Source organism: Podarcis cretensis (assembly GCF_951804945.1).
Source record: "Podarcis cretensis genome assembly, chromosome: 8".
Taxonomy (NCBI): Eukaryota; Metazoa; Chordata; class Lepidosauria; order Squamata; family Lacertidae; genus Podarcis; species Podarcis cretensis.
In genome coordinates this window covers 67,813,920-67,837,134 of record NC_137177.1, presented here as the reverse complement: position 1 = coordinate 67,837,134, position 23,215 = coordinate 67,813,920, and the positions used below count along the sequence as shown (strand labels likewise).

The window sequence follows — 23,215 nt, the reverse complement described above, 5'->3', positions numbered from 1 at the left end:
AAACATCAGGAAATCAAACTGTGAAGCCTGCGATAGAATGTGATTTATGTGGAAATGTGATGAAGCTAATGGGCTTGGCTCCTGGACTGAGCAGCAGGGCTCTGCTCTGGAACCCAATCGCAGGCCTGCCTGGCGAGGAGAGCGCTTGGCGCCCCTGGAATGTGCTCAGCCAAGCTCCACGCTCCCCCCTCCCCGCCTCACCGGAAGCCTGATCAGAATCTAAAGCTCCCACCCCGCAAATGCACACACACACACATCCCCTTTCCAACCCGAGCTGCATTTCCACGGGAGACTCTCCCAGGATGCGCATCCATAAACAGGGACGTGCAGATGCCTAAGCAGGCCGAATAATTGGGCAGAACTTTGCGCTTCCCTCCCAAGGCATAAAAGAGATTTACAGCCGGCTTGGTGTCATCCGCACGTCGTTTTTCCTGACGCACTGCAGATTTTAAAGCCGGCTGCCACTTTCCCCCTCCTGAGGTGCCCAGCAGGCCTTGGATTGATATCAGAGATGCCCTCAAAAGTTTTCCAGCTCCACATCTCCAGCCCTGGGGGGCAGTTTGGCCCCTCTCTTTAAGGTCAGGGCTGCGCCGACGCCGCCTGTCACTCTGGCAGAGTGGAGCAGCAGCCCCAGCTGTTGTGTGCGCAGCAGCCAGGAAAAGGCAGAATCGGGGATTCTAGGGCCGCCCACCCAGTTTCTTGAGACTCTCGGCTTCTGTACATTGTGGGGAGGGGAGTCTTCCAAGTGTAATGGCTGCAGAATACGCTTTCCATCGCACAGGCAATGCTGGAAACTGCAGAACTTAAGCAACACCACTGGGCGAGAACTGAGTCTGTGAAGGGGCCTGAGTTGGGGATCAGAGAGGACAAAAAGACACACGTGTGAGAGCCAGGGTGGTGTAGTGGCTAGAGTGTCAGGCTAGGACTTGGGAGACCAGGGTTCAAACCTCCACTTTGGCCAAGTCACTGCCTCTCAGCCTACCTCACAGGGTTGTTGTAAGGAGCAAATGAGGATGTACACCACCTCGAGCTCCTTGGGGAAAAAGCAGAGATAGAAATGCAACAAATAAATAAAGTAAGCTGTACTCCTGATCTCCCTTACTGGCACCTTCCAGAGTTTGCAAAGTTGCAGCTCCCTGCACCCCAAAGGCTCACAGAGAGGACATGGCGGCCCAGGCTGCTACATCCCCAGCTGGTTTGCTGGACCAAGTTCCCTTGTGGGGAGGTGGCGCTATGGTTGCAATGCAGCAAACTGAACAGCAAACTAGCAGTATCCTCAGCCTTTCTTTGTGGTCTAGCACCACAAACGGTCCCGATGTGGATGGATCTTCTGGCAAAGGAGGTGGGGTTTTTATGGATAACTACAACCCCCCATGGGACATGGGTGGCGCTGTGGGTTAAACCACAGAGCCTAGGGCTTGCCGATCAGAAGGTCGGCGGTTTGAATCCCCGCGACAGGGTGAGCTCCCGTTGCTCGGTCCCTGCTCCTGCCAACCTAGCAGTTCGAAAGCACATCAAAGTGCAAGTAGATAAATAGGTACCACTCCGGCGGGAAGGTAAACGGCATTTCCGTGCGCTGCTCTGGTTTGCCAGAAGCGGCTTAGTCATGCTGGCCACATGACCCGGAAGCTGTGCACTGGCTCCCTCGGCCAATAAAGTGAGATGAGCGCCGCAACCCCAGAGTCGGTCATGACTGGACCTTAATGGTCAGGGGTCCCTTTACCTTTACAACCCGCCATCTCTTCCCACCCTTCTGACTTAAAATGGTGTTGCAGCAAATACTCAGGTAGGCATACTGGACTAGCATGGGGCCACCCAGGTCTGAGTTATACACACCAGACTGCTCCCCTCAACCACAATTAGATTGTGCATGGATGGTATATGATATCTGTATTCTGAAGATGCACCTCTTTACCCTGAGATACATATTTTAGAACCCACCCTATCCTTCTGATTTTGAAGTTAATCAGTTTTAATACTGCATCTTTCTATTGCCGTAACCCTCACCCGGGACCTTATACCATGAAGGCAGTTAAGAAATCAAATAAATAGCCTGTCTACGCTGACCAGCAGTGACCCTCCAGGGTTTCAGGCAGGATTCTCTCCCAGCCTTGGAGTTGATGAATCTTAGACCTTCTGCATACAAAGCAGCTGTTCTCCCATTATGGGCTCTGCCACTTTCAGCCCAGCAAGGAAGTGGCCGCACTTTCTGGGTGTTGGCCGATGGATGGTGCTCCCTTTGCTCTGCCCCCGTAGTCTGCTTGCAATCTGTCCAGGCACTCCTTCTGCAAACACAGCCCTAGGCTCAGCAGGATCCAGAGTGGAAACACTTGCAATATCCTGGGAATGAGGCTCAGAAGGAAGGAAGGGGACAACTTTGTCTTGGCCAGGGCGGTGGATCTGACCTGGCTCATTCTCAGCCCGGCTTGCTGGCAGAGCAGAGGTTTCTCCCGTTTCTGAGCCTTTTGCACGGGGGTGGAGATGCCGGATGGCTAAAGCAAAGCAGCCACTCTCTGTACGGGAGGAAGAGCAGCTCCAAAATGCTCTTTGCACTTCAATCAGTGGGCAGACAGGAGGGGAAGGAGCCAAGGCAGCCCCCGCAGAGGGCAGCAGGAGGCAGGAGCCTAACAAGGAAATGCTTGTCAAGGCAACAAGTCAAACCTGCATGGAACAGGCACATCTCTCTGTGTGAAGGCCAGGCGAGGGAGCCAGGCCCCGGGGCACAGAGGCCCTGGCTGTGTGGGCGCAGGTGGGGCCACCTCCATTTGCCTCCCTGCATTTTGTCCTGCACGTGAGGAAGCCTCCTCAGGAGCCCCCTGCAAGCATCCTTGGCTTTGCTCTGACGCAGTAGGCAACTGTTGTTATCCATGGCAGAATGGTTTTGATGTCTGCAAGGCATTTCATGATTCTCACGAATGGCAAACGTACACAGCCTTTTGCTTTTTGGAGAGGGCGTTTCTTGGGCAAGCACTGATTGCATCACCATGACTCTCAGGAGGCATAAAAAGGAGGCCCTCAGACACGCTTTCCTTTTCGTTTGCGGCTCGTTCTTCAACAAGCAAAAAAGAGTAGGCCTTGGAATCTGGCTCTGTGGCTCTGAGAGGTGACACGATGGCCATCTTCAAATATCTGATGGGCTGTCACGTGGAAGTTGGAGCAGGCTTGTTGTCTGCCGCTGCAGAGGGGAGGACCCAAGCCAACGGGTCCAAATGGTAAGACAGTCCTAAATGTTAAGAAGAACTTTCTGACAGTAAGAGCTGTTTGATGTTGGGACTGACTCCTTCATTGCAGGTTTTTAAACAGAGGTTGGATGGCCATCTGCCAGGGATTCTTTAGTTGTGAATTCTGCATTGCAGGACTGGGTGACCCCCCTGGCAGTCCCTTCCCACTCTGCAATTCCGTGAGTCTATCTCATCTCCTTCCTGCACCCCTTGCACTGCTGAAATTGAAACAGGTGTGTAATGGGATGGCAGCCAGCAGTTGGTAGAGCAGAAGACTCTTAATCTCAGGGTTGTGGGTTCGAGCCCCACGCTGGGCAAAAGATTCATGCATTGCAGGGGGTTGGACTAGATGACCCTTGTGGTACCTTCCAACTCTACAATTCTATGACCCATAATCCTCGTCCTGCAAATTCTGCGAGGTGCATTGTTTGTGACTGAAGGGCATGCGGAATGCATCAGCTACCTTATGCATGCCCAGGTGGAGCACTCAGCAAAAATCAAACAACCAAAGAACAAATAAAACCAACCAACCAAACAAAACCCCCCACAGTGCCCTACTGCTTCTGGGGCCCCAAGCACATCAGGCCCTACTCACACATTGGCTTCAGTTGGCCAATCAGCTCCTCTTTCGTCCATTTCGCCCACTCCTTCTTGTCAGTGTTGATGGAGCACAGGATGGGGCCACAGGGCTTTCCACAGTCCTCGATGGCGGGTACATTCAAGTAGTGGACCAGCACAATGTCCGGGTTCTGCAGGAAGAGTGGTAGAGAACACACATTGTCATCACCACCGCCAATTTATTCTAAAAGACCTATTAGCATCATTATTTCTTAGCAAAATCATAGCTGGCATCCCCCAGGGAATTCTAAGGCCTCGCCCCCCCCCCCATAAAAGCAAAATAAATAAACCAATCAGCACAGTTTTGAAACCAGCGGTTGAAATTGGTGCCGTTATAAGAAGCTAAAAGTCCACCATCTTAATTCAAAATGGCGCCCAGTGGTATTCAAACATAGATGAGAATTGCTCCTTGGTCTTGGGAACCATCATACAAAATCTGGTCACAGTATCGAAAGAGGTGTCCGAATACAGAGTGAGCAGTCAAACCGCTTCCCGGAATATACAGCAGATCAGAGTTCTTCAACCTTTTTGAGTCCGTGACTCCCTTGACCAACTCCATTTTTTCTGCGGCACCCCTGCAGGGCTCAGGAGCCCAGTTATGTTGCCCCTTGCCTGCAGAGCTGGCAGCATCTCACCCCTTTTCAAACACCTTCCCTTGTGGAGTGTCCTCTCAGCCTCCTCTATCTTTTACCTGGGAGTCCTCTGGACAGCCGCTGCTGTCTCTGAGCTGCCCACCCCCACCCCAAAGAGAGATGCCTCCTCACACTGCCCCACAGGGGCCAGGGACTTGTCTGTCCATTCCCAACAGCAAGGGCTGGCGGACTGGCTGGCTGGGCTCCCTTGCTCGCTTGCTTGCTTACTCCAAGTCTGCCTCAGCTCCTGGCAACCAGAACCCCCTGGCAAGCCCCAGAGGCACCATTCACCTGGGCAGCTTGTAGCCAGGGCTGCTGTAACAAACAGCTGTGCAAGCCTATGGGAGGCAGAGATGCGAGAGGGCATCAGAGGAACGAGGGAAGGAAAGAGGGACACAGCCCAGTGTTGCTCGTGGCACCCCCAGGATGCCACGGCGCACTGGTTGAAAACCACTGAAGTAGATGATGATACCTTCCAGTTGATAAAAGCTCAAAAGGAGGTTTGCAACAAAAGCAAACAACATTAAATCACAAAACCACTTCAGTTCCATTCCCCCCATTTCTGCATTAATTCGCAAACTATTCTTAGGAAAGAAGTCACACACACAAATTTACATATGCACACAAACTTATGCACCGTCTTGTACTCCTTTCTCCTCATGCATGCGTTTTGGCAAATATACATGCACTTTTGCAAGAACATCCCCTAACATACGGTAGTTTTCTATGCTATTTTGGGGAGTATCTGCATTTCTGTGCTGCCTCACAGCATTCAACGAGGTTGCCGAAGGATGGTTGTGTGTTGGTTGGTGTATCTGTTTGGAAACAGTGGGAGCAGGAGGTTCGTGTTAAAATGCAAATGGGGCATGGATTTGCTCCCCAGCCCTGAGTTCCCTTTTCTCATCCCCAAACCACTGTCAATTGAACCTGGTGTCCTGTGCATTCCAGAGGCTGCTCCTTCCTGATTCTCCTGACAAAGCCTATCCGGTGCTTCAAGGCTTACTCTGTGCTTGGCTCTATCCCAGGCTTTGGGCTCCACTTTAAGAACTTTGCTGCCTGTTTGGAAAGTTCCTTGGGCTTCTGCCCCAAAGAACCCCAAGGAACCAGTGGACCCACAGAAGGCATCTCCAGCTGGTGGTGCTTGGCTTCAAGCCAGGTGGCAATAATTTATTGCACCTGTGAGAGTAGTTTGGTCCCGGGATGCAAATGGGAGCCCCAGAAAGGGACGTCTACCCCTTTCCTCTGAGCTCAGGACTTCCTGCAATTGCAAGGGCTGTGTATCCTTGCAGGGCAGTTTGTGCCCCTTTCCCTCAAGAAATAAATCATAAAGCAACAGTATGAAAAACCAGGCTGCAATATAAAGAGCAGCAGATTCAAGGATTCAGTAAAACAAAACAAAAAAGTTTTCACCTGGCACTGGAAAGAGGTCAGAGGACATGACCAAGGGGGTAAGGACCACAACTGGGCCCAATGCACTGTCATTACCTGCCCACCTCTAGGCAAGGGGGTGGGCAGTCTGTAAGGGCACCCATGGGTGCGGTGGTGGGAAAGAGGTGATGTTTTCCCCTAGGGGGATCCCTGCCTGACACAGACTAGGTGGGGCCCAAGATGTTTAAATATAAGAGAGGGCAAGTGGCAAACAGCTTATTCATAGCAATCCAAGTTTCATTCATCTTTGTTTTAAAATATATAGATTGCACAAAGGAAGAATCCAGGTTTTACCGTCGTATCCAAGGTGACTTCATTCATATGTGACAAACCTGTTCTAGAGTGGCTGGACATTTTCAAAAGGTAGTGACTGAACATGGCGTGAGAGGCATTTTGACGGGCTCTTCCCTTGTAAGGTGAAGTGAAAGGAAAGTTTTGTTTTTTTTTAAGCCTGAAGGTGTGAAAAGGGCAATGGCCACTGAAATTTCAGAAGCTGGTGGGGTGGGCAGGTGGAAGGTAGTTTCTGGCTCTGAATTATGTAAAACAGGGGAAATGGCAGGATGAGTTGTGCATGGGAAGAGAAATAAGAGGAATTCTGCAAATGGGCTCCGTTTGTAAATTCCAGGCAGGGTTGGTCGTGCTCAGCTTTTCCGGTTGCAGAATCCAGGCACAATTCAAAGTGTTGGTGCTGACCTTTAAAGCCCTAAATGGCCTCAGTCCAGTATACCTGTATATACCAGTATACTCCACCCCCATCGTTCTACCCGGACACTGAGGTCCAGCGCTGAGGGCCTTCTGGCGGTTCTCTCCCTGTGAGAAGCCAAGTTACAGGGAACCAGGCAGAGGGCCTTCTCGGTAGTGGCACCCGCCCTGTGGAACGCCCTCCCACCAGATGTCAAGGAGAAGAACAACTACCAGACTTTTAGACTACATCTGAAGGCAGCCCTGTTTAGGGAAGCTTTTAATGTTTGATGCATTACCGTACTTTAATATTGTGTTCCCCTTCATGGATCACTGCCTTGCCGTGGCGAAGGGGCTTGAAGAACTCAGAGAAGCTATGAACTATGCCGAGCAGGGCACCCAAGATGAACAGGTCATAGTGGAGAGTTTTGACCAAACGTGATCCACCTGGAGGAGGAACCGGCAAGCCACTCCAGTATCCCTGCCAAGAAAACTCCATGGACAAAGACAACAGGCATATAAAAGTTATGACGCTGGAAGATGAGCCCCTCAGGTCAGAAGGCGTCCAACATGCTACTGGGGAAGAGCGGAGGACAAGTACAAGTAGATCCAGAGCTGATGAAGCGGCTGGGCTAAAGCCGAAAGGACGTTCAGTTGCGGATATGCCTGGAAGCGAAAGGAAAGTCCAATGCTGTAAAGAAAAATATTGCATAGGAACCTGGAATGTAAGAACCATGAACCTGGGTAAGTTGGATGTGGTCAAAAATGAGATGGCAAGAATAAATATTGACATCCTGGGCATCAGTGAGCTAAAATGGACGGGAATGGGCGAATTTAGTTCGGATGACCATCATATCTACTACTGTGGGCAAGAAACCCGCAAAAGAAATGGAGTGGCCCTCATAGTCAACAAAAGAGTTGCGAAAGCAGTACTGGGTTGCAATCTCAAAAATGATAGAATGATCTCGATAGGAATCCAAGGCAGACCTTTTAGCATAACAGTAATCCAAGTTTATGCACCAACTACTGGTGCGGAAGAAACTGAAATTGACCAATTCTATGAAGACTTACAACACCTTATAGAAGTGACACCAAAGAAGGATGTTCTTCTCATTATAGGAGATTGGAATGCTAAAGTAGGGAACCAAGAGATAAAAGGAACAACTGGCAAGTTTGGCCTTGGAGAGCAAAATGAAGCAGGGCAAAGGCTAATATACTTCTGTCAAGAGAACAAGCTGGTCATCACAAACACACTTTTCCAACAACACAAGAGACGACTCTACACGTGGACATCACCAGATGGGCAGCATCGAAATCAGATTGATTATATTCTCTGCAGCCAAAGATGGAGAAGCTCGATACAGTCAGCAAAAACAAGACCTGGAGCTGACTGTGGCTCAGATCATCAGCTTCTTATAGCAAAATTCAAGCTTAAACTGAAGAAAGTAGGAAAAACCACTGGGCCGGTAAGATACAATCTAAATCAAATCCCTTATGAATACACAGTGGAAGTGAGGAACAGGTTTAAGGATTTAGATCTGCTGGACAGAGTGCCTGAAGAACTATGGATGGAGGCTCGCAACATTATACAGGAGGCAGCAACGAAAACCATCCCAATGAAAAGGAAATGCAAGAAAGCAAAGTGGCTGTCCAACGAGGCCTTACAAATAGCGGGGGAGAGAAAGCAAGCAAAATGTGAGGGAGATAGAGAAAGATACAGGAAATTGAATGCAGATTTCCAAAAAATAGCAAGGAGAGATAAGAAGGCCTTCTTAAATGAGCAATGCAAAGAAATAGAGGAAAACAACAGAATGGGAAGAACCAGAGATCTGTTCAAGAAAATTGGAGATATGAAAGGAACATTTCGTTCAAAGATTACCATAATAAAGGACAAAAGTGGTAAGGACCTAACAGAAGCAGAAGACATCAAGAAGAGGTGGCAAGAATACACAGAGGAATTATACCAGAAAGATATGGATGTCTCGTACACCCCAGGTAGTGGGGTTGCTGACCTTGAGCCAGACATCCTGGAGAGTGAAGTTAAATGGGCCTTAGAAAGCACTGCAAATAACAAGGCCAGTGGAAGTGATGGTATTCCAGCTGAACTATTTAAAATTTTAAAAGATGATGCTGTTAAGGTGCTACACTCAATATGCCAGCAAGTTTGGAAAACTCAGCAGTGGCCAGAGGATTGGAGAAGATCAGTCTACATCCCAATCCCAAAGAAGGGCAGTGCCAAAGAATGCTCCAACTACCGCACAATTTCACTCATTTCACACGCTAGCAAGGTTATGCTTAAAATTCTACAAGGAAGGCTCAAGCAGTATGTGGACCGAGAACTCCCAGAAGTGCAAGCTGGATTTAGAAGAGGCAGAGGAACCAGAGACCAAATTGCAAACATGCGCTGGATTATGGAGAAAGCTAGAGAGTTCCAGAAAGACATCTACTTCTGCTTCATTGACTATGCAAAAGCCTTTGACTGTGTCGACCACAGCAAACTATGGCAAGCTCTTAAAGAAATGGGAGTGCCTGATCACCTCATCTGTCTCCTGAGAAATCTCTATGTGGGACAAGAAGCTACAGTTAGAACTGGATATGGAACAACTGATTGGTTCAAAATTGGGAAACGAGTACGACAAGGCTGTATATTGTCTCCCTGCTTATTTAACTTATATGCAGAATTCATCATGCGAAAGGCTGGGCTGGATGAATCCGAAGCCGGAATTAAGATTGCCGGAAGAAATATCAACAACCTCAGATATGCAGATGACACAACCTTGATGGCAGAAAGTGAGGAGGAATTAAAGAAGCTTTTATTGAGGGTGAAAGAGGAGAGCGCAAAATATGGTCTGAAGCTCAACATCAAAAAAACGAAGATCATGGCCACTGGTCCCATCACCTCCTGGCAAATAGAAGGAGAAGAAATGGAGGCAGTGAGAGATTTTACTTTCTTGGGCTCCATGATCACTGCAGATGGTGACAGCAGCCACGAAATTAAGAGACGCCTGCTTCTTGGGAGGAAAGCAATGACAAACCTAGACAGCATCTTAAAAAGTAGAGACATCACCTTGCCAACAAAGGTCCGTATAGTAAAAGCTATGGTTTTCCCAGTAGTGATGTATGGAAGCGAGAGCTGGACCATAAAGAAGGCAGATCGCCGAAGAATTGATTCCTTTGAATTATGGTGCTGGAGGAGACTCTTGAGAGTCCCATGGACTGCAAGAAGAACAAACCGATCCATTCTTAAGGAAATCAGCCCTGAGTGCTCACTGGAAGGACAGATCGTGAAGCTGAGGCTCCAATACTTTGGCCACCTCATGAGAAGAGAAGACTCCCTGGAAAAGACCCTGATGTTGGGAAAGATGGAGGGCACAAGGAGAAGGGGACGACAGAGGACGAGATGGTTGGATAGTGTCTTCGAAGCTACAAACATGAGTCTGACCAAACTGCGGGGGGCAGTGGAAGACAGGAGGGCCTGGCGTGCTCTGGTCCATGGGGTCACGAAGAGTCGGACACGACTAAACGACTAAACAACAACAACAATATTGTGTTGGAAGCAGCCCAGAGTGGCTGGGGAAACCCAGCCAGATGGGTGGGGTATAAATGATAAATGATGATGATGATGTGTCTGAGCAGCCACCCAGCACCCCTAGCCCACAGGGGAGAAGAGAACAGGAAGACTGGCAACCTCAGACCTCAGTATACTAGAACTGGGGGCCAGAGAGCTGGCAGCAACCACAGAAAGTCTGGTCCCGCCGCAGCGAACTTTCCAAGAAAGAAACTTCTTCCACTTGGATGGTGGATAAATGAATAATCTTAAGAACAACAAGGCAACCAGGAAAGAACCCCCACGACAGACAACAACGAGATTGAAAACTTGATTCCTCTCCCTGAAGTCATTTGCTCCTAAATTCCACAAACTTTAATGACTGCTCTGGAATTATTTATAAAAATAAATAGGATAATGGTGTAATTAAAATTCTAATGTTTCATTAATGTTGCTAGAGCAGGGCTTGGGAGGGGGATGGGGGGGTCTGTGTCTGCACCAAGCAGCTCCCCCCCCCCCCCGACCTCGCCAAAAGGGAGTCGCTTTGCTGCTGGTGGAAGGTAGCAGACCATCAAATCAGCTCCCACACTAACGAGCATTTCTTCACTAATGAAAAAGATGCCGCCAGGCAATTAATTGCTTGTCCTTCAGATGGTTTAAACACACACCGGGGGCCTGAACTATAGGCTGGGACCAAGGACAGCAGGGAAACTGCCAAGGGGGCAAAACTGAGGCAGGGTGGTGGGGAAAGCCGCAAGTGAGTGGGGGCACAGGCAGGAACTGAGAGGGCTTCAGCCTTCTTCCCCACAGAAGCTATCAAGGCAAAGCACACTCTGGGGTTGCTTCTCCACCCAGATGGGGGAAAAGGACATCGAAGGCAAGCAATTAGAAAACAAATCACTTCATCTCCCTGCCCTGAAGGAGGGTGTCTTCAATGTGCATTTGGGTGGTGTGATTCAACTCTCAATTCAGGACAAGGAGAGGGGCCTGATCCAGCCCTCTGTGAACACTCCTGCCCCAGTCAATTGGATGCAGCCTGCAGAATGGCCAGGAGGACCGGGAAGCATTAGAAAGAACTTTTTGATGGTGAGAGCTGTTTGCCAGCGGAAGAGACCTCCTTGGAAGGTGGTGGACTCTCCTTCACAAACCGAGTTTGTGTGGCTCCATTCTTTAGCTGCGATTCCTGCACTGCAGGGGGTTGGACTGGATGACCCTCCAGGTCCCTTTTAGCTCGACAGTTCTATGGTTCTATGATTCCCCTCTATAAGCTTGCTTGGCCCCCAGAACAGGACTCTCCACCTGCTTCCAGCAACTGGCCTCAGATGCCCACTTTGGGATGCCTTGTGAGAAGGTGGTTTGAACTCCTCCTGGCTCAGTCCCCTTTCGAGGCAGAGGCTTTAGATGTGAAATATCCGAGTGGGGAGGTAGAGGCCTCTTCTGCTGCAAGTGTGCTTGCATCCAGAGGTGATGGTGCAGGTGGGGCATTTAATGCACCCTGCAATGCACTCACAGAATCCTAGAACTGTAGAGTCAGAAGGGGCCCCTTGCGGATCATCTACTCCAGCCTCCTGTAATGCAGGAATCTCAGCTAAAGCATCCATGACAGATGGCCATCTAGCCTCTACTTAAAAATATCCACCACCTCCCAAGGTTATAGGGCGATTATCGCCCCCCCAATCTTGATCCAAAGAGGAGAAACAACCTCTTGACCTTTCAATCAGTAGAGGAGGACAGCAGATCCAGCAATCAGCAGAGCCTCTAGCCATGCGTCCAGAGGGGGAAGGCGGTGTATGGCAGCCACAGGCAATTCAGCTTGCTTGAGGAAAGGGAAGTGGCACCTATGGGTGTCCAGCGTTGACCTTAAGCTGGAGGAGAAGAGGACCTTTCAGTCTGGACCCTCGAAGCTGCTGGCACAGCTTCAGGAAGAGACGTGCTGCCTCTCCCGATCCTCAGTTTCAAGGATTTTTATCCTCTGTAGTTTTCATCCAGCCCTTTTTTGAAGGGCTTTGGAAGGGCATCTGGTGGGAATTTTGCCTCTCCTAACAGACCCATAAAGTGAGCAAATCAACCCAATGCTCGTGGGGGGGGGGAGGCAATCACTAACCCAGCGTTTAGAAAAAGCAATCGTGAAAGTTCCCAAAGGCAAAGAGAACTCCTCATCTCCTTTCTCGCTTCCATTCGTTTTACTATAATGGGAGTTATTAGAAATGTATCATATTTATTGTCCTGTTATTGTGAATTAATACTGCCCTGGATGCAGGTATTTCAAGGAGGCTGCGGAACGGCTCACCCCAATCGGCTTTTATGATCGCTGAAACGCATCCTCCCGCCTTCCTCATCATGCAGAGTCCTTCGCTCACCCCACCTTGATGACCTAGGCAAACTTCATAAATGGCGCCACGGTGCCCAATCAAAGCAAGCCCCATCCTCTTTGAACTCTTTATTTACCTGATGCCGAGGGCCTGGAGCGGAGTGCAGTTTTTAAAAATAGAACTCACTACGGATGTTAGTTAAATATCAAGCTATATAACATCTCCTTCTTGGGAGCAGCTCTGACTGCTAAATGCCAGCCCAGATAGAGAGGCTTCAGACAGGCAAGAGTCACTGGGTAAGTTCAGTTTCCCTACCCACTCTTGAGCGGAATACTTCTGCAGAAAATTGAGCTGCCGGTTCGGATTTCTGCCACTTCCAACACTGCATGTCAACCCCTCTCTTTCAGTTAAAGCTCTGCTCCCTTGTCAACCACCCTCACCCGCTCCTACACCTGCCACCGTCATACTGAGCAATATCCAAGGCATCATGATGACCAAATACAATGATACGATATCAATATAAAGTGGTACCTCAGGTTAAGTACTTAATTCATTCTGGAGGTCCGTTCTTAACCTGAAACTGTTCTTAACCTGAAGCACCACTTTAGCTAATGGGGCCTTCCTGCTGCTGCTGCGCTGCCAGAGCACGACTTCTGTTCTCATCCTGAAACAAAGTTCTTAACCTGAAAGTACTATTTCTGGATTAGCGGAGTCTGTAACCTGAAGCGTATGTAACCCAAGGTACCACTGTACATTCTTTATATAATATGAAATATAGGAAATCACACAAACAGAAAACTTATGAATCTCTGAAAGTCACAAAATATGTACTCTTAATGGATTCTCTTGAAAACATAAAACCAAATAAACCTAAGTCTTATAAGTCTCTGAAAGTCTTCGAAGACCATGCAAGGCTCTGAAAGAAGCAATGTATCAGATTCTTATCTGGTGAAAACAGGCTGTAAAGCTTTGTTTGTGGCGTCCAGCGCTGCCGAAGTAGTTCGCAAACAGACGTTGTGAACAGTGATTCCGGATATACCCACTGTTTCGTGGAATTCTGCACAGCAGAAGGATACAGAAATGCTTCAAAAACCCATCTATATGGTGAATGGAAAAGTATAACAACAATTGCTATGGAGCAGTGGTCATAAAGTTATGTACTCACTGCTGAGGCAGCAACTCTGTTCCCAGTTACCTTAGGAGTAACTTAGGAGTTCTTGGGACACAAGAACATCAGAATATCTTGCTGGATCAGGCCAATGGCCCATCTAGTCCAGCATCCTGTTGTCATGGCGGCCAACCAGATGCCTGTGAGAAACCAGGGAGCAGAACGTTGAGCACAAGAGCCCTCTCTCTTCCTGAGGTTTCCAGCAACTGGTATTCAGAAGCATCGCTGTGGAGGCAGAGCTTAGTCATTGTGGCTAGCAGTGTCTCAACACGATCTGCTCATGCTTGGGAAGTGTGTCTGGGCACATGCTCTCACTGACCCAGGGGGAGAACACGGCTCAAGTAAGCAAGTGCTGAAGTTTCAGAGAAGAGATTTTCCTTAGGACCATCAACGGGGAGGGGAAGGTTGACCCCACTCCCCATAATTAGCAGCCAGGTGATGCTGCTTGCATTGAAATTTTTAAATAAACTCCTGCACGTTGCATTTAATGACACCTGCCATTTGTCCATGAGACACAGCAGGACAAACAAACAGCAGCTGGAGGCCAGAGCCCTTTGGAAATGCAAGCTGAGGATTCGAGGCAGGTCCAAAAGCACTTTAAGAGCCATGCATAAAACAAAGGATTAATTTTATCTATTTATTTAAAGGGATTTATCGACCCGCCTAATCAAAAAAGATGGCCCTCTAAACTGCTCACATAACGGAGCATAAAAATGCGGATCAAATCAACAAACTGTAAAAAAATAAATATACATAATTAAATTATCCAAAAGCACAGAGGAAGTCAACAGAATTTAAAAACAAGCGTACGTAATAAAATTACATGTCTGGGAAGTCTTTCCTAAACATAAAAAACTTTTTAGCAGGTGCTAGAAACAGCACAAGGAGGCGGGTGGTGCTGTGGGTTAAACCACAGAGCCTAGGACTTGCCGATCAGAAGGTCGGCAGTTTGAATCCCCACGACGGGGTGAGCTCCCGTTGCTCGGTCCCTGCTCCTGCCAACCTAGCAGTTCAAAAGCACGTCAAAGTGCAAGTAGATAAATAGGTACTGCTCCAGCAGGAAGGTAAACGGCGTTTCCGTGTGCTGCTCTGGTTCGCCAGAAGCGGCTTAGTCATGCTGGCCATGTGACCCGGAAGCTGTATGTCGGCTCCCTCGGCCAATAAAGCGAGATGAGCGCCGCAACCCCAGAGTCGGCCACAACTTGACCTAATGGTCAGGGGTCCCTTTACCCTTTACCTTTAGAAACAGCACAGAGAAGGTACCAGCCACCGGGTGTCAATGGACAGGGAGTTTTAGAGTGTGACCTGCTGTCATTGCACTGAGAGACTGATCACTCATAGACGCAGAGCAAGCATTCTGTGGCCCCTGGCAAAATGGCTGCAGATCAGCCATATATGTATTAAAGTATATTGCCATTCCTTTGAAAGAGAGACCAAGAGAATAAAAACACAAAATATAAGAATAAAATCTGTATCAACAAAACATCTGTTACAACCACAGGTGCCAGAAGATGGTACTACTAGTGGCCAGGAAAATCCAGGGTGAAGAGGGGGTGCTTTCAGTTGCTGGTGGAAGCACCCAAATGTCAGCACCTGTCTGCCTGGCGACTGTCTCTTGGTCACACTGAGCTTCCTGTGCAGCACACTCTCTGGTCCTCCAGGAGTTACACCTCAGGGGCAAGGGGAGCAAGAGGTTCCCATTGCACAAGAGTTGGGGCGCAAAGGGACAGGCTGAGCCATAGGGTGGGTCGAAGAACCTGCTCTCTGCCTGATGCAACCTGGTCTTTGCTACTGGCAGGAACTGCCTGGGAGGAGTGGCATTATTCACTGGGAGTGGGAGGATATGGGGTGAGGAGGTGGGGAACATTTTTGATGCTGTGAGTCAGATTCTTATCAGATCCCAGCTGGTCAGATTTGACCCACCGTTCAATCACCCGGCATCACAATGGCATCAGGTGACTGGGTGCTTTGACGTCCCGACTTGGAGACTTCAAAGTGCCCACGCTGGTCTTGCAAAGAGCCCTGTGTGGTGCTTAAAGCACCCAAGGCTTGGGCTTGACTGCCCATCAGCTGTTGGTGACAGAGCCAAAGCTGCTTTCGCTTGCCAAGGCACTGTCGCTATTTTAAGCTATTAAGTCTATGTTCAGAGGCACCTTTACATTTACCAAGACTCAACTCTGGCCAGGAAGCACACTTTTGTTTTTCTAAACCTGGTAGTTCCTGACACAAAGAAGATATTTGGCTCCACTTTTGTGCTCTTCCCCTTTAGCTTGGTTGTGCACGATAAGCAGAAACCAGCTCAAGACCTGGTTAAAAATGCAAAAAGCTGTTCCCTTTGATAAAGAGAAATGCAATGGCAACAGCTGTTTGAGTCGTGGTTGCAGCTTCATCAATGCTAAGTGGTCAATAAATCAAGCTGGCGTGGCGTTGCGTTTCTTCTGCAGCTGCGTCATTAATCTCGTGCCACTTCTTATGAAAAATGAAGGAGCAAGGGGCTGGGTGATAGTGAAAATGTATACATTATCCAGAAAGTAATAATGGCTTGTAATGGTGCTGTGGACCTCCTGGCACAGGCGCCGGCAGGAAGGCGCATGCGCTAGGCTCTCTTTCGGCTGTGGAAATTAGGGGAGTAAATCAGCCATTGTTTGTTCCACCAACCCATTTTATTTCCCACATTAAGGAGGAACTTTCTCCCCAGGCCCCAGAGCAAGCAAAGTGCTTCCCCCCTAAGTTTTGAAATAAGAAACATAAAACAGAGAGCAAGAGCCACCAGGACATGAGGGCATGAATAAATAACCATGCCAAGGCTAGTGGATTTGACAGCTGCTGGCATGGAAGCAGCAGCGGCTTGTGGGGGATGGCGGCCGGTGGCAAGGGACAGGCATAAGTTCCTGGGTGCCACCTCAGCCCTGAGAATTTCAACTCCAAGACCTTTAGGCAGGGAAGGTTCTCCAGTCAACCATCAATGGAGAGATAGAAGGAGAGAAAATTATTGAGAAAAGAAGGAAGAAAATAGCGCCACCAGCTTCTTTTGTGGGTAACCAAAGTTTAGAAAAGGAGCTGGGAAAACTGGGCCTGTGCTCACACCAACAGAACCTTTCCATTACATTAAGCAGACTTCTTGAGGGAGCTAAAAAATAATCACTGTTATTATAAAATTGATTAGGAGAATCTACCCTGCAAATAGCTGCCTTCTGTCTCAAATGTTTGCACAGCACCCATTTGTTTCAAGACCCTTATTATCACCATCTACTGGTTGAAATTAAAAAAGGGATAAGGGCCCATTTTAGTATTTTCTGCTTTCAGGAAAATGCTGAGTCTTAATAAACGGAGCAATTCCATCCTGGAATCAGGAAATACTACAGGTTATTGATATGTATGGGCACTCTTTGGACACTTTGAACTTGTCAGATTGTGAGATGGCATCTTGCCACATAAAATTTCGTATTCAGAAACATGATTTTTTGTGCTGATTGTACTTCTGCCTGTTTGCCTGAATATGCCCCTTGGTATGCCAAACTACCCATTCGGACTCCTTGACATCACTATGACACCAGTATTACAAACGCCAAATGGAGAAATGCTTTTGCGGCTCTGAAAGTACCACCTATGCAGTCTGCTATAGTTGAAGGACGCTATTGCCTGATTCTGTACGAAGAGTCTCTGTCCACGTGGGGTCATCTGCCTTAAGATGTACCCAACTACTTCCTTGCTTGCAATCTGCGTGGACTTAAGAGCAGCCTCGCTCAAAGATTTAAAATCTCTCAGCGGAGAGATGGATTGGGTACTTGATTAACTTTTTACTGAGCAACAGGCCCTTTTACACTTCTGAAAAGATATCCGGATTCATCTTTTGGAGTGGCAATTTTAAGGAGAAAAGTCTGTAGTGATGATAAGACAATTTCTTCAGGAGAGCAAGCTCCTATCCGATGGAATGCCTGGTTTTAATAATTATCTTACCTGTGTAATGCATTTTATTTTGTCTTGTGTATCTTGTTTTTCATAATGGCTTTGGCTACACAAATAAAGAATATTTGTATCACCCACCACCTTAAGAGCTGCATTTTGCTACAGCCAAGATCCACATTCCATCCTGGAACCATCCTGCACATTAGAGGGAGGACACATAAGAAGCTGCCTTATACTGACTCAGATCCTTGCTCCATCTAGTCCAGTATTGCATACCCTCCAACATTTCTTCAGTGAAAACAGGGATGTCCTACCATTCCCTAAGCAGTCACGAAATTAAACGAAATTAAAACATGAAATTAAAAGATGCCTGCTTCTTGGGAGAAAAGCAATGACAAACCAAGACAGCATCTTAAAAAGCAGAGACATCGGGGGGCCACTAGGGGGCGCATCGGAAGATGGCTGACAATAACATCTCTCTGACCCACACGAGGTAATTTGGAGGCTATGATGGCAGTAATTAGCCTCCATACCCCCCCCGGATGGTGGAGGGGATTGCCTTGCCTGCTGTGCCCTATACCACCCCCGAATTTGTGGGGATGGGGGCACGAGGCACAAAGCCCTCCTGTGGGATTCCGGTGCTCCTGGACGCTGTCCCTGATCCGCGCCACTAGCTGCAAGAACTTCAAAAGAAACAATTTGGATGAAGGAATGCACATATTTCGAGGAAGGAGGGGGAGTAAAGACTGCTAACAGAAGAGATCTCTGATAAAACAAGACGAGTCGGAGGAACAAGAGAAATCATGAGAAGATACGCCAAGACTCGGTATGGCAAATGACTGATGGGGGAGGGGAAAAAAAAACTTTCCTTTCTTTCCTTATGTGATTAAACAAGAATCCCCTCCCCTCACGAGTCAGAAATGTCGTTTTAAGGACTTAAGCTGTGGATTTAAGGCTGTGTGGAGATAAACTTTCGAACCAAAGCATGTTTTAAGAAGAGCGTGGAATGTATAAGAGCTTTGGAATGACGCAGTTAAAAATGCCGTCGCCATATTGGGAAGTTCTGTCGGAGGACTTAAGTCTGAGAGGAGAAATAGAGAAATAGAGATGTTTTTATATTGGGGGTGAAACTCCTCAGTGGGACTTAAGAGCGACAGTTTTGCGAGATTAATGATGGAAAGAGCGATGTTATCTATGAAGGTGATGATATATGGAAACCATCTCGATTTGAGGATTGGAAGAACGGAAAAATTCACACAGGATTATTATTGGTGTTTATCGGCTTAATAATAATAATAATAATAATAATAAATTTTATTTATATCCCGCCCTCCCCAGCCGAAGCCGGGCTCAGGGCGGCTAACAACATTAAAACAGTGTGACATTATAAAATATTATAAAAATGAATTAAAATCAAAATTGATGGCAACCATAAACTAAAGCTTTGTAAAGATTGCCAGAGGAGGGGGTCAGGCTGCGCCCTGACCAAATGCCAGGTGGAACAGCTCTGTCTTGCAGGCCCTGCGGAAAGATGTCAAGTCCTGCAGGGCCCTTGTCTCTTGTGACAGAGCGTTCCACCAGGTTGGAGCCGCAGCCGAAAAAGCCCTGGCTCTAGTTGAGGCCAGCCTAACCTCTCTGAGGCCTGGGACCCTCAAGGTATTTTTATTTGAAGATCGTAAGTTCCTCTGTGGGGCATACCAGGAGAGGCGGTCCCGTAGGTACGAGGGCCCTAGGCCGTATAGGGCTTTGAAGGTTAAAACCAGCACCTTAAACCTGATCCTGTACTCCACCGGGAGCCAGTGCAGCTGGTATAGCACTGGATGAATGTGATCTCTAAGCGAGGACCCCGTAAGGAGTCTCGCTGCGGCATTCTGCACCCGCTGGAGTTTCTGGGTCAGTCTCAAGGGCAGCCCCACGTAGAGCGAGTTACAATAATCCAGTCTGGAGGTGACCGTCGCGTGGATCACAGTGGCTAGGTCAGGGCGAGAGAGGTAAGGAGCCAACTGCTTAGCTTGGCGGAGATGAAAAAATGCCGCCTTTGTTGTAGCTGTAATCTGCGCCTCCATGGAGAGGGCGGTATCGAAGATTACACCCAAACTCTTAACGGACGGTGCTGGCACTAATTGCACCCCCGCAAGAGATGGGAGTTGCCCCCTCAGTCCCATGTCGTCCCGTCCCAGCCAGAGGACCTCTGTCTTCGAAGGATTTAACTTCAGCCGGCTCCCACGTAACCATCCAGCCACAGCCTCCAAGCATCTGATCAGTGTGTCTGGGGCCGAGTCCGGGTGGCCGTCCATCAACAAATAGAGTTGGGTGTCATCAGCATACTGATGGCAGCCCAGCCCAAAACTCCGGACAAGCTGGGCGAGGGGGCGCATAAAGATGTTAAAAAGCATCGGGGAGAGTATTGCACCCTGAGGCACACCACACACCAAGGAGTGGCGGGATGACAATTCCCCCCCAAGCGCCACCCTCTGTCCCCGACCAGAGAGAAACGAGCGCAGCCATTGAAGGACTGTGCCCTGGATCCCCACGTCGGCAAGGCGGTGGTCCAGGAGTTCGTGATCGACCATGTCGAAGGCTGCTGACAGGTCTAGAAGAATCAGCAGCCCTGACCCGCCTCGATCCAGCTGCCTGCGGAGATCATCTGTTAGGGCGACCAGAGCCGTCTCGGTCCCATGACCAGCGCGGAAGCCGGACTGGAATGGATCCAGAGCTGATGTTTCATCCAGAAACCTACCAAGCTGTTCAGCAACCGCTCTCTCAGTCACCTTACCCAGGAATGGAAGATTCGAAACCGGGCGGTAATTGGATAGATCTAAGGGATCTAATGATGTTTTCTTTAAGAGCGGGCGCACCACTGCCTCCTTCAGTTCCCCTGGGAATGTCCCGGTGCCAAGGGACAGATTGATGATATCCCCCAGGGGGGCCCGCACCTCTTCTGGACACGCTCTAATCAGCCAGGACGGGCACGGGTCGAGAGGACAGGTGGTGGGCTTTCCAGCTCGGAGGAATCTGTCTACATCAGCTGGGGATATCCAGTCAAAGTGGTCCAATACTGAACCCGAGGACAGTCGAGGGGCCTCCAGTTCCTTTATTGTATCCAAATTGGCAGGGAGGTCATGGCGGAGCAACAAGACCTTCTCCGCAAAAAAGCTCGCAAATGCCTCACAGCTGTGTGTCAAATTGTTATTTAAATTTGGCTGTCCTTCGAGGGACGTTAAAGACCGAATTATACTAAATAATTGTGCCGGGCGAGAGCTAGCGGATGCAATGGAGGCCGAGAAGTAGGACTTTTTAGCGGCCTTCACTGCCATCTCATAGGTTTTCATAAAAACCCTATAAGATGTTCTTGAGGCTCCGTCACGGGCACCCCGCCATACTCGCTCTAGCCGTCTGAGGTCCCGCTTCATTTTCCGGAGCTCCTCGGTAAACCAGGGAGCCCGGTTTCTGCGGGGTCGCAGAGGGCGCTTAGGTGCGATCTCATTGATGGCTGCCAGGAGCTGGGTATTCCAGGCCTCAACAAGCTCAGTCAATGAGTCGCCAGGGGGAGAAAGGTCCCGCAAGGCTTGACGGAATCTATCAGGGTCCATCAGCCTCTGCGGGCGAGCCCAAATTGGCTCGCCACCCAAGCAGGGTGGGGGTGGAACGTCAATCCTGGCTTTCAGAGCATAGTGATCAGACCATGGCACCTTCATCGAAGGAAACATGATCACATCTATACCGACGCCAAAGATCAAATCCAGCGTGTGGCCTGCTTGATGTGTGGGGCCCGAAACAAACTGGGAGAGCCCTAGTGTCGCCATGGAAGACACCAGGTCCAGAGCCTGTGAGGAGGGAGTGGCATCAGCATGGATGTTGAAGTCCCCCAATACCAATAGGTTAGGGAACTCCAAGGCCCAGCTGGCCACCGCCTCCAGCAGGCCTGACAGGGTGGCTGCTGGTGCGCTAGGTGGCCGGTACACCAGCCAGACAGCCAAGCTCACCTCGGAGCCCCACACTAGGCCAACACATTCAATGCCGGGGATCGATGGCGATCAGAAGACTATCAGAAGAGATCATAAAGAAAAAAGAGAAAATATATGAACAAGATATGATGTGGAAACAGCAAGATAAGACTGGATAGAATTATGAACTCTGTTTGGAATGATTTGGACTGATTTGGACATTAACGCAGTAGCAAGAAGATGATCAGAATCCCCCTTTGGATCTTGAAATATGGGTCCCCCCAACAAAATTTAAAATTCGGCTTTGTAATTCGGAATTTATGTGATGTGATTTAATTTGATTTGATTGGCCGGTTAATAAAAAATATTTTTTAAAAAATAAAATAAAAAGCAGAGACATCACCTTGCCAACAAAGGTCCGTATAGTTAAAGCTATGGTTTTCCCAGTAGTGATGTATGGAAGTGAGAGCTGGACCATAAAGAAGGCTGATTGCCGAAGAATTGATGCTTTAGAATTATGGTGCTGGAGGAGATTCTTGAGAGTCCCATGGACTGCAAGAAGATCAAACCTCTCCATTCTGAAGGAAATCAGCCCTGAGTGCTCACTGGAAGGACAGATTGTGAAGCTGAGGCTCCAATACTTTGGCCACCTCATGAGAAGAGAAGACTCCCTGGAAAAGACCCTGATGTTGGGAATGATGGAGGGCACAAGGAGAAGGGGACGACAGAGGACGAGATGGTTGGACAGTGTTCTCGAAGCTGCAAACATGAGTCTGACCAAACTGTGGGAGGCAGTGGAAGACAGGAGTGCCTGGCATGCTCTGGTCTATGGGGTCACGAAGAGTCAGACATGACTAAACAACAACAACAACCATTCCCTCCAACATTTCACCCATGAAAACATGGGTGTCCTAAGTGGGGCATTCTGGGATCAAATAAAAAAACCAAGATGGCTTCTGTAAATCCGGGACTGTCCTTGGAAAACAGTGACACTTGGACCTGGGACCTTCTCCCGGCAGAGCAGGTGCTCTGTTGCTCAAGAGCTATTGCTCAAGAGCGACTGATCATGTGTTTGACTGGCAAAAGCACCATGACAGAGCAGGAGGGGCAAATCCCAGCCCATCTTTTCTCTCCTCGTCCCAGAAATCGAGCTGTTCTCCTCCCAGCCTGGGTTTCAGGTGAGCCCGCCTCTCCCTGGAGCTGCCAGCAATGACAGCTTCCCAGGGCGATGTTTATGCCGCCTCCGTGGTAATCGCAGAATTGCCCGCATTTGTTTTCAAGAAAATGGGAGTGGCGTGCGCTCCTTTTTAATACCTTTGTAGGACAAAAGGAAGCCTAATCACTGGAGTGAGGAGGGTGCTGTACATTTTATGACTAAGGGGTTAGAGAGCTGCTGCAGGGCAGGGCTCGGATTAGGAAATCAGAGTTCTGCCTTCTTGTTAGCTGCCTCCTTAATCCTTCTTTATCTCCACACTCCCTCCAGTCACTCCTGGCATTTGCTGATAACCTGGAAGCTTCCTTCACATCGCAAGCCCCATTTGTGGCAATACCTGCTCACTAACACCATCTGAGCATCCCAGATGACATGAGCTCCCCCCCCTTCCCTTCCACAACCTCCCCGCAGGACAAGGCAGCAAATCTGCATCCTTGTGCGAAAGCCAAGACAGCTCAGAAGCTTCTCCTCCTTTAGATGCCAACAAGGGGACATGCCACTCATTTTCAGAGACGGGAAAAGGACGTCGGGGAGGCAGG

The 23,215-nt window shown here is 48.8% G+C and overlaps 1 protein-coding gene across 3 annotated transcripts in view; it reads right to left on the bottom strand.

Annotated features, from left to right (window-relative positions):
• The window catches only part of CAMTA1 (calmodulin binding transcription activator 1), a 709,235-nt gene that overhangs the window by 68,654 nt on the left and 617,366 nt on the right, over positions 1–23,215 (bottom strand). For all 3 annotated transcript variants that reach the window (XM_079986723.1, XM_079986722.1, XM_079986724.1), the window contains exon 6: positions 3,817–3,970. In XM_079986723.1, the coding sequence (XP_079842849.1) occupies positions 3,817–3,970 (154 nt within the window). The remainder of the gene's footprint in view (positions 1–3,816; positions 3,971–23,215) is intronic.